At 42.6% G+C, this 16,134-nt stretch overlaps 2 protein-coding genes across 5 annotated transcripts; both read right to left on the bottom strand.

The window, feature by feature from the left end:
• Positions 1-865: 865 nt before the first annotated feature.
• Positions 866-8,363, bottom strand: LOC117850550 (uncharacterized). The gene is made up of 14 exons (XM_034732404.2): positions 8,139-8,363; positions 7,283-7,395; positions 7,101-7,197; positions 6,872-6,996; positions 6,073-6,679; positions 5,692-5,877; positions 5,249-5,542; positions 4,606-4,758; positions 3,929-4,083; positions 3,640-3,745; positions 2,507-3,556; positions 2,327-2,405; positions 1,685-2,041; positions 866-1,585 (listed from the first exon to the last, which is right to left on the bottom strand). Exons 1-14 carry the CDS (start codon positions 8,241-8,243, stop codon positions 1,392-1,394), a joined length of 3,621 nt encoding a protein of 1,206 aa, XP_034588295.1. The 5' UTR covers positions 8,244-8,363; the 3' UTR covers positions 866-1,391.
• An 829-nt stretch (positions 8,364-9,192) lies between these two features.
• On the bottom strand, positions 9,193-15,821 carry LOC117850551 (disease resistance protein RGA5). Of its 4 annotated transcripts, none has more exons than XM_034732410.2 (6): positions 15,687-15,821; positions 15,493-15,617; positions 15,289-15,394; positions 14,908-15,005; positions 13,215-14,122; positions 9,193-9,881 (listed from the first exon to the last, which is right to left on the bottom strand). In XM_034732410.2, the coding sequence occupies exons 5-6, from the start codon at positions 14,033-14,035 to the stop codon at positions 9,854-9,856; spliced, it is 849 nt and encodes a 282-aa protein (XP_034588301.1). In that variant the 5' UTR covers positions 14,036-14,122; positions 14,908-15,005; positions 15,289-15,394; positions 15,493-15,617; positions 15,687-15,821; the 3' UTR covers positions 9,193-9,853. The 4 variants fall into 4 exon arrangements, with proteins under 4 accessions (XP_034588301.1, XP_034588300.1, XP_034588297.1 ...); XM_034732409.2 differs by lacking the exon at positions 9,193-9,881 and adding an exon at positions 11,353-12,991; XM_034732406.2 differs by lacking the exon at positions 9,193-9,881 and having other exon boundaries at positions 13,058-14,122.
• Positions 15,822-16,134: the final 313 nt, after the last annotated feature.

Genomic DNA, 16,134 nt, shown 5'->3' with positions numbered 1-16,134 from the left:
ACACGAGCACATACAAGCAAATAAGGGAATAAAATAAGAAAATAATAGACCAAACAGTAGCAACAGAGAAAAACAAGATCATAAAACTAATCTATGCATCAACACGAACTCATAGACACAAGAATCGCTTAAAACGGATCTAAAATGCTAAATATATGAACTAAACAAGGTGTAGGGGCTTATCTGCAAGAAAACTAAACTTCTAGGGGCTAAACTTGAAGAAACTAAGGACAAAAATATAAATACCCATGTAAACTGAAGGTTTAACGCATAAAAGAGCGGGCCTAGGATGGCAGGCGCTATTTTGCAAAAGATCAGGGGGTAACGCAGAAGAAAAAGGATATAGACTAATTACTTTTAAAGTTTGTATGATCCATACCATCGCCAGCATCAGCAAGGGCAAATCTAGTGACATCAGAAGAGTACTTTTTTTATGGCTTCTTCAAGAGTTTGGAAATTCCCTGTGGACTTGGACGTTTTCTCAGAGTTAAACATAAGTTGGTTCTGTTAGCTTCAGCTTATCAGCCGACTTATCAGCCACCGAATAGTGTTTTTCTCTCACAACAAATCAGCCGTTTCAGCTTTTCAGCCGGCTTATAAGTCCAGCCCGAAGATCACCATTGCAACGGAATCCGCGAGGCCAGTGGTGCTCTGGAAGAGGTGCTGTATGATTGTATATGCAGAATGCCAGATGGTTCTGGATGAGGTTTAGCCGTTTAGGTTCGTGCACGGAGCGACAAGATCATTGGGTTTAGCAAATCAGTTCAGGTCTAATGGAAACGGAAAACGACAACCAATAATTCCCAATGGAAACGGAAAACAACAACCCATAGTTCCTATAAATGTATCGTAAACACAACACGACTTCGAAATAAACATATGTTCTTTTTTTATTTAAGTTATTTACATCAGAACTTTCCATAAAAACAGCAAAAGGGCACCCATATTGCTCTGTCCTAGACGTTCAATTTGGTCCAATATGCCGCCAGTCTCTATTGCATACTAGCATTGCATCCCCGGCCTCTCAACGCCAAAGAGATGCTTCACACTTCACCGAAGTCACATAAAAATATAACGAACAAAAGTATATCACAGGTGACTTTCAAGTGAATTTACGAATATTTTTAGCCTGTCTACACCAGAAGTTTCCCAGGTCAACAGCAAATTGGCAATCAGACTGCCAGTGTATACACCTGCTGCTGCTGCTGCTGCTACCGCCTCTGCCTGGCTTTCCAGCCTCTCGAGTCTCAATGCCAAAGGCATAAACTTCATAAATGCTAAATGCGTATGTCAACAATCTCCAGGTGACTCAAACCAATCGCAACATTTGCAGACCTTTCCAGATCAGAGATGGATCAAAACTTCAGTTTTTCGATCATGGCGATTTCACATTAGTTCTGTTTTGCAGACTTCTTCCCCTTCTGTTTCTGTTTCTGCTTCAACTGAGTGAGGCCAGGTGCTGTGATCTTGGCGTTCCCAACAATAGCAGCCACCAGTTCAGGGTCTGTGCATGCCTTCATCAGCTCCTTCTCACGGTTGGTTGCATCAGGAGTGTGCAGAAACAAGCTCATAGCAGTTTTGGCAGCTGAAAGTAACATACTCGGGTATCAGGACAACTGATACACCAGGAGAAAAACATAAAAAATGAAAAGGTGAAACTAATAGACTTTGTCGCCTGACATACCTTTTCCTTTCTTTGCTGTGCCCGGGGTAATCTTTACGCGATATTTGTATGTCTGCAATGCGTTGTAAGGGGCGCACACAGGTACAGCATAGAGCAAGATATCACTTGGTAGTGGGTTCCCAGTTAAGTAGTCCAAATCAATTAGTTTTTCTTTCTCTTCATCACCAATCTCTTGAACATCATCTTCATCCATGGCACTGTTGCCACCAGCAGGAGCGGTACTTGTACCCATGCCATCCCTGCTTCTACTAATGCTGACGTCATTTCGGTCTGCCTCAGAGGTACTTTCTGGGCAATCACGAGAAAGATGTCCAGCTTTTTTGCATTTATAACATATTTTTGATGAGTCATCTTCACCTGTAAGAGTAAAAGGTGTAAAGGTTTTGAACAGCCAAACAAGAAATGATATTTTGCACTAAAATTTTCATTTTCCAGTTTCATATGTATGGAAACATTATTAAGCAAACTCAAATAAAAAGCAAGTCAACTATCAGCCAACTGATCAACAGAATATTCAGAAGAAGTTGCTACTGTACAGAGTAGAAAGAACAATGAGCAGTAATCAGTTCATCACTATCCAGGTAAGGAGTTATCAAATCTCACATGTAAAACCCTGAAAATAAGAGGAAAATGTCAAAGTACCAGCTGATGGTTTTGATTCTTTAGCAGTGGGTTCTTCATCTTGTGAAGACTTGTCCTTCCGCAAAGCTTTCCCAGATGACTAACATGACAGGTATGAGGGGAAATGTTAAAACTTGATGTTACCAAAGGGAAAAGGCAACATAATAGGAAAGAAATCATAATGATAAATAATGTTATTACCGCAAGCAATGCCATACGAATTTCCCTTTCTTCTTCATCCTGCTCTGCATACTTCTCTTTAATCTTCTTAAGCTTGCCCTTCTGTCCGCGACTTACTTTAGGATTAGCAGCCTGTGTGCTTCCCTTGCCCTTTTCTTGCTGTGAACTACCTGGCTGACTTACTTTAGAACCAGTAGCCTTTGTGTTTGCCTTTCCTTTTCCTTGCTGTGAAGTATCTGTCTCACTTACTTCGGAACCAGCCTTTGTGTTTGCCTTCCCTTTTTCTTGCTGTGAAGCACCAGGTGTTTCTACAGCTTCACCATTTTGGGAATCAGTAGCAGCTTCACCAGTTGACTGGCCCTTCTTCAATTTTCTTCTCTCTGCTTTTGATATGTATGGTTTGTCTCTCACTGCTGGTTTTATCACTTCAAGATCATCATTGTCTTCTGCTAAACTGGAAGGGATGCTGCTGAGCAGAGAGCTTTTACCTGACACCTTGGCAGGGCCAAGGCCAAGAGTCTTATCAAGCAGATCATCAAGTTGAGATGAAACAGAAGCATCGACAGTTTCTTCCTTTGAACTGGAATTCCCATTGTCCAATTTTTCCTCAACTTGGGTTTCAGCAAGTGGTTCAAGAGAGTTGGTCGTAGCAATATCAGTAGACAGATCAGAAAGACCCAGCTTATTATTTTGGTCAATGTTTGTATTTTCCCTGCTTGATTCATCTTCATGTGTTTCCTTGTTTGAACCACTTTCACTAGCAATTTCGTCATCAGATTGAGGGTTACTTTGCTTCTTGCGAGACTCAGCTTCAATTTCTTGGAGGGCCTCATCTTCACCCCTAACCCTCCTTTCATTTAGATGAGATGCCAAGGAGCTCTCATCCAAGCGGAAGAGGATACCAAAGCCCATAACAAGAGGGTGAGGTGGGAGAAAATTTTTCTTGCCACGGATCATAAAACTACCAACAGTAAGGTACTCGCCAGTAGGAGCTGTCTTGCTAACTTGATGTGGATACACCCACCAAGCACTTGTAACAATTTTTGAATCCCATGCTTTGCTGTGGCAAACCTGCAACAGAAGCCCAGGATCATATGAGCCCTGGCTTTTTCAAGTTATTGCAGTAAAATGTTTAGAGACAATCTTGAACTCACAGTGAAGCATCCTGCTTGGTTTAGTGTTAATGGTGGAATAGGAGTGTCAGGTTTGTGATTCTTGATTATAGTACTGGAAGCTCCATGTAACTCAGCATGCACATACCTATTACAGAAAAAGCAGCCTCCATAAGATTCATGGAACAAAAATGAACATTTGATAGCACTACAAAACTGAGGCATTACAGTGGAAGCATGTTTTCGATTATCAACTGTAAAATTTGACAAACTGAGGAAAAAAAAAGTATTGAAATTGTTTGCAAATTAGAATAGATATAAGGGTACTTACAGATCGCCTTTAGACATGTACCGCTTGACAATCAACTCATTTTGCTGAGCATCTCGGCCACTGATAATCAGGTAATTTTCACTGCTGATGAACCAATTGAATTTTTCAAACCAGTGAACTTTGCGCATATGAGTGATTGCAGCCACAGTTTTTTCCTAAAAATGTCCAGATATGAAAGTTATGTTTACAACTGAACAGTGAAAGGACAATAAACTAAGTCAACTTTTTGAAACAATGACAGCAAACGTATGCCATCATCTAAACAAAGAAAAAACAAAATAATTGGTTCAATAAAAGCCTTCCATTTAATTACCAACCTTTCTTATGAATTATGCCTCTATGCTAGCAAAGAAGAAAAGACAAATGAATGTGACAGTTTTCTCAAGACAAACATATATGACATAAGGCTTGTTCAAGCAGTGTTCATTAACAACAATTCCCAAAAACCTAAAACCCTGGGCCAAGTGGGCCAACAGCAAGGCCCAACACATAGGCCTTTTACATCCAGGATGTAGTCACACACAGCAGGAGCAGACACGATCCCATCGTACAACAAGCCTCAAGGCATCGCTGCATAGCCTGCCTTGAGCACTTAAGCGTACAGGTGGTGCCTAAGCAACTTGCCCAGCCATACCGCTTTAATAACCAATGAATACAAGTTATGTTATCTAAGGTACCTGAGCCAGCTGAAGACGTGTCTTCTTCTCGGCTGCTTTGAATGCTTTTTCATGAGCTGTGATCGTCTTCTCTTGTTTGCTTTCCTGTTTCTTCTTCATTTCATACCACCGCCTTGCATTTGCATGTGCAGAAAGTGATATATCAACCTCTACCTAAAAGAATGAAAAAGGTAGTGTCAGATTGATAAGAAAACAACGTGAAGATTGATAGTGAAATATAGGTACACGTAACAAGACCAGAAATGCATCATGAGTTTGTGAGGCAAATTGTGACAGGTAGAGCACAATGGGATCATCTGGGTAGGTGTTGATCGATCAAGTAAATGTACTTTACATGGCTGTTCGAGAAAAAAGAAGGGAAGGAATTTCAATTCATTCCAAAAAAGAAAAATTTAAAAATGCAAGAATCAAAATAAAAACCTGTGTATGGTATGTATAATGTTGAATCAATAGCAGGGGTGGGGGGTGGGGGGGGGGTCAAGGAGCCAATGATCCGAATAGAATGTAGCTCATCCCAGGAATATTAGGTCCAAAGAACCATAAAGTAAAAGGTGTCAACATGTTTCAGAATGATAAAAAAAACATATGTTTCCATGCTACAGACAGCATCCATGGAGACAAACTAGTAACTTGTGCAACATACCTTTTCCACAGGTGCAGTTATCTCATCCTCGTCCATGTCATCAAGATTATTGCTCAAGAGTAGGGTCATGCAATTTCTTTCAAAATTTAGCTTATCGATAAGACCTGCTACTGGGTTTCCAGCCTTTCTCTCCTCTTTAATCATGCGAGTAAGAGCTTCCCAACTCATTTCATTTGCAAGAGAAACACGCACAGCCAAAATTGCTGCATCTACATCCTCTAAATTGTACTCAATCAGTTCTGCCATTTTGACACAATGGTCCACTTCCTTTCTCAATGTATGTACACGATTCTCCTGCATGGCAGAGAAGAAGGATGGACTATCAGAACTCCTATTATGTTGCAGACAAAATTAAGATAACAAAACCCCTCCAATGGAAACAAAAACTACGAGAATTGCGATTGTAAATATGCACTACAAAACTTCAAAGTGAGGAGGGTTACCTGATCCAATTTTATTTTATTCAGCCTCTGAGCTGCAGATTCCTCTTTTGCTTTCTGCTGTTGATTCACCTTTTGACTTTCTATTTTGCTATAGAACTCGTCTAGTGCAGCATCAAATGTCGCAAATTCATCATATTCCCTTGACTTAAATTGTTTCAGCAGAATAGGGCAATAATCATCATATATCTGCAGACAGGAACTCAAAACAGTCATTATCCAGACTTTGCATCAATCAATGGTAACATGCAAGTGCCAGTGCCAAATCATAAACAGGTATATGTGATGTGGGACAGCAGACATTTCTTGCACATGAAACAAAAGAACTAATCTGCATATTAAATTCCACAACAGTGCTAAAGTAAGCAAGGATAAAATACAGACCTTCTGATTAGTTGAATCACCTTCCGAGGGTGTGAGGTTCTTCTTTGCAGTCATCTTATTCTGCATGAGAATAAAACCCTCAGGAATCCTTTGGCCAGATATAATATCTACAAGCCAATCCTCAAACCTTGTAATAGATTCCATTAGAGCCTGAATAGTGCTGTCATCAATAGTGCTCTCTGGATCTTTCCCAACCTTTGTACTTGGAACCAACCCAGCATCCAATATGATATGCTCTGCAAGTGCAGGGCCATAAGCCAATGCCTCGCCAAGAATTGTCTTCAGAGTAGCTTTATTGGATTGAGCACCATTATTGGCTTTTGCATTTGAACCAGACTGCTTAGCTTTTGCAGCGGCAGCCCTCTTTTCTTTTCTACTCAGTGGTTTTTCAGATATTTCAGTTACAGACACTCCATCATTGGTCGATTGAGAAGGTTCCTGAGCATCAGTTGATCCAGATGTAATTTCCAAAGGTTCATTATCATCAACATTATCAGACATTGTCAATGTGTCCTTCAGCTTTGCGAAGTCAGTCCTTTCAAAAACACGGCAAGCTTCTACAGGATAGCGATGACGTGACATGATGGCCAATCCTTTGTTATCATCTCTGTGATTCGGGTAGAAAATAAAAATAATAAGCACAACACACACAAAAAAAAAAGCAAAGAGCATTGGATTGCATATTGTAAGGAATAACTGATATTTTACTGTCCTTAGTCCTTACTGATGCATCAGAATCTGTAATGGTGCCTACTAAGTACAGCGTATTTAACTAATACAGCACAAATCAAACAATGACCTGTGAGAACGGAGTAGTGTCATCACTGTGTATTCGGAGTCCGTAAGAAGGATGTTTCCTTGTGCATATAGCTCCAGAATTATAAAATGTGCATTACTGCCAAGCCCGAATTGGAAAAGAATAATCTGCACAAGCAAAACAAGGGCCAAATTAGATGGCCCAACCAACAACAACACAAAGTTGCTGTCTTGAAATGTATATCTGTGAGCAGGAGGAACTGCAGCAGTACCCTGTCATATCCGAGCATACGGACATCTTCAAGTCTCTTGTTACGAATGTGCTTTCGTAGTTTCAGAGTGAAACCTGATGGCGTGGTGCTCTTATCACTGCAGAAATGCAAAGATGTGGGAGTCTAGACATTAGTTTTCCAGAACAAGGTATATACCATCCATGGAGTGAGTAGCAACTCACCGGACGTATTGGGTGGTGTGGAACCTGACACCACTCTCCATGAGCAGTAAAACCCTCTCGCTTTCCCCTGACTCAGTAATTCCACTGCTGTTCATCAGCTTGAAAAGATACGTCTGTTCAAATGCAGAAAAGATGGTATGTTATCAATGTACTAGCATCATATAGGAAATATGCACACAGTTACACAGCGTGTGAGAATGCTGCAGAACAATGTGATCTGTTTGGTATGACAAACTGATGATACGCTGGTTTTCGAATGGTCCGAAGAATTCAAGCAACTATGCCTCAATCAAAGCCACACGAATGTTGAGAACCAATTGGTTGGTCCTCACGAAATACTAGACAAGCAACTGCAAGGATCTTGTATCCTACCAAAGTGCGCCCAAAATGTGTATCAAGAGCCTCAGTCACACCTTAATCTATTCTTTTTTGTGTCAAATTTTACAAGCAGGGGATGCACCAGCTACATCAAACTATGGGAGAAGTCACACAGGCAATCACACAGCACATGGAATTACCATTCGCGAATCAAACTAGGAAGTGTTATGCCCAAGGCCACGCTAAACTTAGCTAAAACAAGGTAACTGCCCCAGCGCCAAACCACCACTAGAGCATACTCCTACACACAGCTTCTGGAACCAATCCGAGCAGGCCCAAATCCTGCACAAAATCGCCTCCACCGATCGCGGCGTCGACCCAAGGAGGACCCCCTCCCCATCCGATCGCGGACTACCAGCCAACCCGCCGCCACGCGGGCGGCGGCGACTAGGGTTCGCCGCACAGCAACTCAAGCCACGGCGTTAGCGAAGGAGAGAGGAGGAAGGGAGGGAAGGAAGGGGACGGGGACCCGACTAACCTTGGGGGTGATGTCGTAGACGTTGGCGAGGCGCATGCCGATGAGGCGGCGGAGGCACTTCACCTCCGCCGCCACGTCCGACGTCGTCATCCGCGCCTTCACCATCTCGTCCCAGCCGCCGCCGCCGCCGCCGCCGCCGCCTCAGCCTTCGGTTCCTTCCTCCCTCCCGGGGGTTTCCTCTCTGACTATTCACCCCGCCGCCTCGCGAGCTCTCCGCCTCCTCGGGCCTCGGCTCCGGTTGCGGTGAAGAACGAACGCCCTCTCCGCTGGAACGAGGCGGGCCGGGCTGCGGATCGGTGCAACATCCGGGCCGCAAGATCTTCATCTCGGCACGGCACGGCCCAGAGTCCGAATTTCTCGAGCGCTGTCGTTTCGGCTGCAAAATTTTGAGTTGTCGCTGAAGAACCTACGCAAGGAAGTAGTGGATGCAAAAAAGAGACAAGTCGCTGACAATGCAAGAGGTGTTGAAATTAAAAAGATTCATAAATCCCAAGTCAAACATCCAAATAAAATTCAATGGCGCCATTGTGTCTTTTTGCAACAAGATCTTCAAAAACAAAAGTATCCTCATGTTTAATGAAGCAATCAACGCTCTTGGATTAATAGAAATTCCCTTGAAAGGGAGGCAACTCACATGATCAAATAAGCAAGACTCACCACTCTTGGAAAGATTTGATTGGCCTTTTTACTTCAGTTATCCAGGAACTCTGGCACATACTTTAACCATGGAGACCTCAGACCATGCCCCATGCATCATTACAATCAATCGGACATACCCAAAGCTAAAGTATGTCCCTCTGAGAACTATTGGATGGAGTATGAGCATTTCCTCTCAGTTGTGCAACATGGCTGGAACTTACCAGTAGATCACACAGATGCAGCAAAGAACATCATAGCAAAGTTCAAAAATATTAGAAGGGTACTCAAAGCTTGGAGAGCTACCATATCCAACCTAGCTGAACCAATTGCGAAAATCAAACCTCTCATTGATTTTTTTGGTATTTTAGAATAACACAGATACCTTGCCATTCATGAGTTTAACTTCAGAGATTCCTTGCAAAAGTTGCTGACCTCTTTGCTCAATCAGCAAAATTTTTATTGGAAACAAAGGGGGACAATCAAGTGGGTCAAGTTTGGAGATGGAAATACCAAATCCTTCCATACAAATGCAACCCTTAAGTTTAGAAAGAATGCAATCACCTCACTAATAGACTCAGAAGGGATTTCACACTTTAATCGTAACAGTAAAGCAAACTCTTATAGGAAGCTTGCAAATACAGACTGGTCAGCTTCATAGACAACCAACCATCCACTCAGACATGACGACCAAGATGACGTCCCATGTGCACTTCAATCGGTGATGGTTTCGACCATGTTAGCTTCAGGTGATGGCTTTTGACCTGATGGTTTTTGACGTGGTACAAGTCTAGACGCTCGAATGCTCTGCGTTTACTGGTTGATCATGTTCCTAGTCTATTTATGTAACCCATTGGCGAACGTCTACCACATCTCGCTAGTTCAAGGACTTTCTTACTCTTAATACAACACGGAAGAATATAAAAAAAATGCTAGAATGGTTGTAAATGGGAGCAGACAGTGCCAACAAGGCAACAACTGCTGTATGAGTATGAGCATACAAAATGATTGATTGGATGGTTTCTAGGGGGCCACCGGCCACGGCAATGGTAGTGGTGGGTATCAAGCTTCTGTTTCTTCTACAATACGCATCTGCCACTGATGTCTCTGCAAAGGACGACACAGAAACGATCAGAAAGAGTAATCACTTGCCTCGTTAGTATTTCCTGTGCTTGCACAACGAAAACTACAGCTCTTTATTAAGTAACGGCCAACCTGATTGTTAAGAAAGAGTTACTGCAAACATATCTGCCAAGTGCGTGACCCGTCGCACACCCACTATTCAAGATCTTGTCACTGGGGATTGATCAAATCCCCTAGGCGTACAGACAATGGAAGGAATTGCGTCATTTAAGATTTTGATTCGGTAGTAGTTGCACATGATACATTAAGGATTTGTGGAGCAAGCAATTAGCGAAAGATTGCTGAACTGCAGAAAACACCCCCAAAAGCCCCTTCAAATTTGAAGGCCCACAGCAGCAACCAGCTTAAAAAAACCTTCAACTTTGAGAAGGATTTGAGAAAAACATCAAATTTAAATGACCAAGCAATTAGGAAAGGATGGATGAAATGACAAACAATCAGAGGAGCAGGGTTTCAAGGCAACGAGCCACACCCCCTGCATGTTACATGCTTGCACTTGCATCTTCTAGATTCTAGATTCTAGTACATATCCCAAATTCCAAACAAGAAACACAAATAGTAATTTCACTGAACTAGACTGGAGGGCGGAGCTCAGAACTGAACAGGACAGGTTCCCTCACTACCCACTGGAGGATCTATGATCATGACACTAAAGATGAATTTGTCTATGGGATTTAAAAGTATGCAACAACCTACAATTTGTTTGCACAATCATCCTACACCAGCTCTTCATATGCGTTAAACTCAGTAGCCCGTAAAATATGTTAGTAAGATGAAAATACATGTGCATCCTTGTGATTAAGAGAATAAATCAAACCTCAGCATTGAGTTATGATTCGAATGATAAGTATCAAAATTCAAACTCTTCTGCCAGCTTATGCTCCTCGTCCTTCAAAATCTCCTCTTCATCCCACCTTCTTACTTCAAGAGAGAGCTCATCAGAAAGGTTGCTGGCTGCATTTTTGACAGCTTCCTCCACGGTTTCCACCTCCTTAAGCCTCGCACCATGACAAACAATCTCAACTTGGAGATGCTTTAGGGAAGAGAGGTGCTGGATTCCAAAATCCAGACCACCATGCAAAGAGCACACGCCATGTGCATTAAATGGAACCCGGAGTTTTTCAAGCATTGTCATGGCTCCTGGTTCAAAAGTCAGCCCTGTCCTAATTTCCCAACATGAGAAGTAGAACTCCTTCAGACAACGGAATCCGTTACTGCCTGTAATGACCCCTTCTTTAGGCTTTACTGAACTTGAGGATATCCAGAGAAATAACAGACTGGGCAAGTCCCCAAACGTCCGAAATGATTCCTCATCCACTGGACTAAGATATATGTCTAGGTAAGTGAGGTACTCCAGTGACTCCATCCAGTTCGGGATTCTGGGAAAATAGTAATCTATGGACATATCAAATTTCTGGAGGTGGCGAGGAGGTGATATGGCTCAATTGCTGAGATATATTATGATATGGCTCAATTGCTGAGATATATAAACCGGGTAGCTTGAGGTAGATGGAGATCTCGCCCTCACGCTGGAGGCTCTGAGATTGATTCCTCTACTTCTTGCTTGCCCTTTTACAGATAAACAGCCGTGCTTTATAGAAGAGCCCGGCTGTAACAAACTAACCAATCTTATCGCTAACAAACTCAATCTCTAAGGGCTAACTTAATTCCTAAGAAAACTAACCAAACCGGCTGAACTCTATCAGCCACCTGGCGCTGGATTCTTCTGCTTCCTGCGCCTGAACTTGGCACCAAAGAATTGGTCCATAACAGGAGGGGACCAAGAATCCTGTAAGAAATCAAGGGAACACCTATGATAACTTTGGATTTGTATTGATCGAAGACTGAGCATGCCTAATTTGCAGAGTGATGTGACCAAATTTTCTGCATAGGTCTTCATTACATAATTTGTATCAATGATGCACCAATTTAGCCCAAGAATTCTTAGATTAGTTAAACTGCCCAGTTCCAGCAAAGAAGATACTGACGTATGACAATTGATTTCAATCTCTGATAATTCCCGTAGAGCTTGCATATTTCCAATTCCTTCAGGCAACTCTAAACTGTTAACCAATGTCAACCGTTGTAGGAGAACAATACTCTGGCAATCTTTGAATCCTTGTCCATCTCAAATCTAAGGTCTGCAAATTTTGTAGTTGTCCTATTTGTTCAGGGAGTGCAATTATTCTTCTTGAATTGAGTCACAGGTACCTCAAATGAGAAAGCTTATCTATGTGTTTAATATAAATTGTATTCCATCACCACCCTATTTTCTAGATCTAATACTCTCAAGAGTTGAAAGTCGGAAAGACAAGGCATATTCTCAGAATATCCAAAGGTAGTGAGAGATCGAACATTAGAAACGATCATATTTGCTGGCACCATAATATCATCTCGGGCATAATAGTTGAGGGATAGCCGACGAACCTTACCTTGTGGCACCAACTTGTGATTTTGGTCACCACATAAGGTTACAAAGTTTTCCTAAACTGATTTGGATATGATGAGATCAAGAATCATATCATGGACATGGCAAGCATCAGCTCGACCATCATACTGGATTCCAACTGGCTGAATCATGCTCCTGTTGATAAGATCATTGAAATAGCATTCTCCTATTTCCTCCATGTTCTGTCCGCCTTCTATAGTGATAAAACCTTCAGCAATCTATCTTCTTACTAATCGATCCCTCTTGATCTCATAATCTTCAGGAAACACACTTAGATATAACAAGCATGTCTTCAAATGGTAGGGGTCATTGTAACTAAGGGACAATATCTTTTTCATGTCTTCCATGTCTGTATCTTTTTCAAGTACTAACCGATTGACTTCCATATCTTCTCCCATTCTTCTTTTGTTCTAGCTTTAGTAGCCAATAAACTAGCTATTGTAATGATTTCCAAGGGCAAGCCACTGCATTTTTTCAAGATTTTATTGGAAACTTCTTTCAGATGAAGAGGACATATCTTCAGATCCAAAAACTCTTTTAAAGAATAAACTCTTGGAGTGAGTTGCACCAAGACACTTTAGCTCATACACATGACCATGGTGAGGAGAGCAACAATATTTGGCAACTGCGACGATGCGAGTAGTTGTCAATATTCTACTGGAACAATTGTTTTCAGGAAAAGCACATCTGATAGGTCTCCATGCTGATGTGCTCCATATATCATTGATTACAATAAAGTACCGATCACGAATTTGCACAAATTAAACATATGCTGATGAAGCTCAAAATTAATAGGTACATCAAAATTCGTTGAAAACAAGATTGTCACGAAAAGATATGCTGCATACCTCTTATCCTTCAGGAACTGTCTTATTGTGTTGATGAGTTGCTGCTCATCCCATGCTTCGCTGCTGCCAAACTCTCGGCAACTGTGCTGGCAGAGTATACTCCTCAGTATCTTCTTCATGTCAGGTTTTTGTGACACCGACACAGAAGCTTTATAGTCAAATTGCCCTTCAAGCTTGCGGTACACTTCATTAGCAAGAGTAGCCTGCCCAAGACCTCCAAATCCAACAATGGAAACCACATTCAGCTGTGCCATTGTGCCATGTCCTTCTGTTAGCAACTTGATAAGTTTGTCCCTTGGGCCATCAATGCCAACAAGCCTTGTTGTCTCAGTGTAAAATGCAGGCAAGCGAGGGTCTATGCTTATCCTACACGGTCTGGGGAAAGCATCTTCAACCTTGTACCTCTGACGCCGATTGCTAGCCTCTACAACATGGACCTTGAGACATTGGATCTTCTTGGCCTTCCAATGGCGTGTCTTGGCATCTGTGAACAAGCTCAAGCACCTGCCAACAAATCCCTTGAAGCCTCTGGGCTTGCTGCTGGACTCACAACCAAGGGAGAACATAAAACTGTCGATGCTATCTTCAATGTCGTAGGACAGCTCCCGCACCTCTTTCATCCAGCACTTGGACTGCTCATCGGGGTCCTCCACCTCTGACATCCTCTTGAGGAAAGCATGCATGATCTCAAGCACATCTTTAAGGAACATTACATCCGCCTTCACTTTAGTGAGAAGCCTGCATTCATCAGAGAGCAAGGCACCCAGCTTCCATAGCAGGGAACCCATGGCTCCATATGATGCACATACAACAGCTTCCATCCCCCACACCTCACTTCATCTGGGTGTCAGTGCTTGTGTCTTTGCAACTCAAGTTTGAAGCCTCTTATACATGCTTGATAAAGTCAACTGCACATGCACAAGAAAGGAAAAATACCTGAAGGAAGGTCACAGGACAAAAGGAGAGAGCAGGTAAACTGGTAAGGCGTACACATCAACAACTTTCTTATTGGTGCACAAATAGCATTTCAAGATTAGTCAAATTATCAAGAATGCAAGTGTGAATCACCCACTGCAAGGTCAGTCAATTAGTCGAGAGAAAGAAAGCTGATAAATGTGTCCTTTGTAGCTAAGCCACCTAATGAGGAGAGATATGGGTATCCTTCAAATAATTTAAGAGAACGGAGAAGACAACTATCACAAATCATCTGCCTAAATTATTAGTACAAAAAAGATTAGGGGATAGGACATGGAAACCTAAGATAAATAAATAAAGTGACAGGTTAAGAGCAAGATAGCCTGAGGCTGAGGGAATCTATGATTAATTAAACCTCAAACTCAAATCAGTCAATTAAGACACTTACTGTGTACAGATATGACCTTGTGAACGCTGCTGACCCAAAATATAATATAATTCAGACATGGGAGTGGCTTTTTTAGTAGCTTTAGAATATTAACATCTAACTGTTCATACTAACCAGTCCAACTTTCCAACAAGCTAAACAACAGAGAAACAATCTAGCAGATATATGAGCCGGCCAAAGAGGCAGGTTTAGGAAGTTATAAGAACATAAGAAGCAAGGAAAATTCCCCATTTGAAAACCCAGGGACAAGAAGCCACTGATGAGGCTCAGCTTTCCACAGCATGATATCACCCCTTCACATTAGCGAGAAGATTGCACATGGCTTCTGACCTTCCATTGGAGGGAGCACGCACCCACGAAGCATCCACGCCTCTTACAGATGCTTATTGCCAAGCAGACGTGAGCAAGCAATTTACGGAGAAGACAAGCTGCATAGAGAGGAAATCACCTGAGTGTCATGCCACATGCACCTGAGCAACAATCACTATCTAGCTTGCAGTCATGCCCAAAAAAATAAAAAAAGGTGCCCAAGTTGCACCAAAGCAGATTTGTAATATCACTGAACCTGTCAAGATCTTCAAAGACAGGATTTATGTAATCCTTAGAAAGAACTGCGCAACTGCATAAGGTGCCGCAAATTCAAGTCTAGTCAAGTTGTCAACAAGACAGACAGACAGAAATATGCCTCGATCGGCCATGTTTCAGTCTCACCGTGTATACTGCCGCCTGAGGACACCTCACTACCAATAGGAGTGCCATATTGCAAGTTGCAACAACCATCTAACTGAGATTTTCTTTGCTTCCATGGAGCAATCATCTGCAATAATCAATCGGTCAAAGATTAGTCAATGCCTCTCCTCTGACGAAAAGACAACTTGAGCCCAAACAACAGGGTTACAGGGACAGCGTGGAAACCTGCGATTTCTTAAGCCACCCAGCGCGAGAAAGCCCCGCCGGTCCGTCCAGAGCCACCAGGAGCCCGACGAGATCTTCCCGCGGGATTCGTCGGTTGACCGGCCATCGCCCCCAACAAGCCAGCCCTTGAGAATGATAACAGAAAAATGTCAGGGTGAAGCAGCATCACGGAGAGGGGCGCGACGAGGGCTCACATCGAGGGGGCGAGGACGCGTGGGGAGCCGGAACCGACCGCGCTGCGGCCTGTAGGCAGGCGGCGCCCAGCGCGGGCGCTCGCCGCCGCCGGTGCGCCGCCCCTCTACGGACCGCATGGGAGATTCCGTGGTCCCACTTGTCGGTGGGTAGAGTACCGAGGACGAGTATATATACATACCTCCGGAGAGAGAACTCGAGGCGGGCCGAACTGGGCCTCGCGCCTGGGCCACTTTTCAAAACTGGACTGGAATACAAGACATTTCATGACGGTCTAATGTGCAAAATTTTAGTTTTTTCAAACATTTTATGCTGAAGTTTTTTCTTATGGAATTTATATATAACTAGCAAATATACCCGTGCGTTGCAACGGGAGAATATTTTGTGTGTATTTAGTCAAAAAAATAAGGATACATTATCACAATGTAAATGTGTATGTGCGGCGTTAAA

This window comes from Setaria viridis, chromosome 3 (assembly GCF_005286985.2).
Source record: "Setaria viridis chromosome 3, Setaria_viridis_v4.0, whole genome shotgun sequence".
NCBI classification, from domain to species: Eukaryota; Viridiplantae; Streptophyta; class Magnoliopsida; order Poales; family Poaceae; genus Setaria; species Setaria viridis.
Note: the sequence above shows the minus strand (reverse complement) of the source record. Positions and strands in the feature narration are given on the sequence as shown.

What these genes read in the sequence shown, in the direction of transcription:
- LOC117850550 (XM_034732404.2), bottom strand. Translation starts at nt 8,243, where the DNA reads ATGGTGAAGGCGCGGATGACGACGTCGGACGTGGCGGCGGAGGTGAAG. An exon ending in ATAAAATAAAATTGGATCAG is followed by an intron (nt 5,543 to 5,691) that starts GTAACCCTCCTC and finishes TCTGCCATGCAG; the next exon opens with GAGAATCGTGTACATACATT. An exon ending in TAACTGCACCTGTGGAAAAG is followed by an intron (nt 4,759 to 5,248) that starts GTATGTTGCACA and finishes TCATTCTTTTAG; the next exon opens with GTAGAGGTTGATATATCACT.
- LOC117850551 (XM_034732406.2), bottom strand. Translation starts at nt 14,035, where the DNA reads ATGGAAGCTGTTGTATGTGCATCATATGGAGCCATGGGTTCCCTGCTA.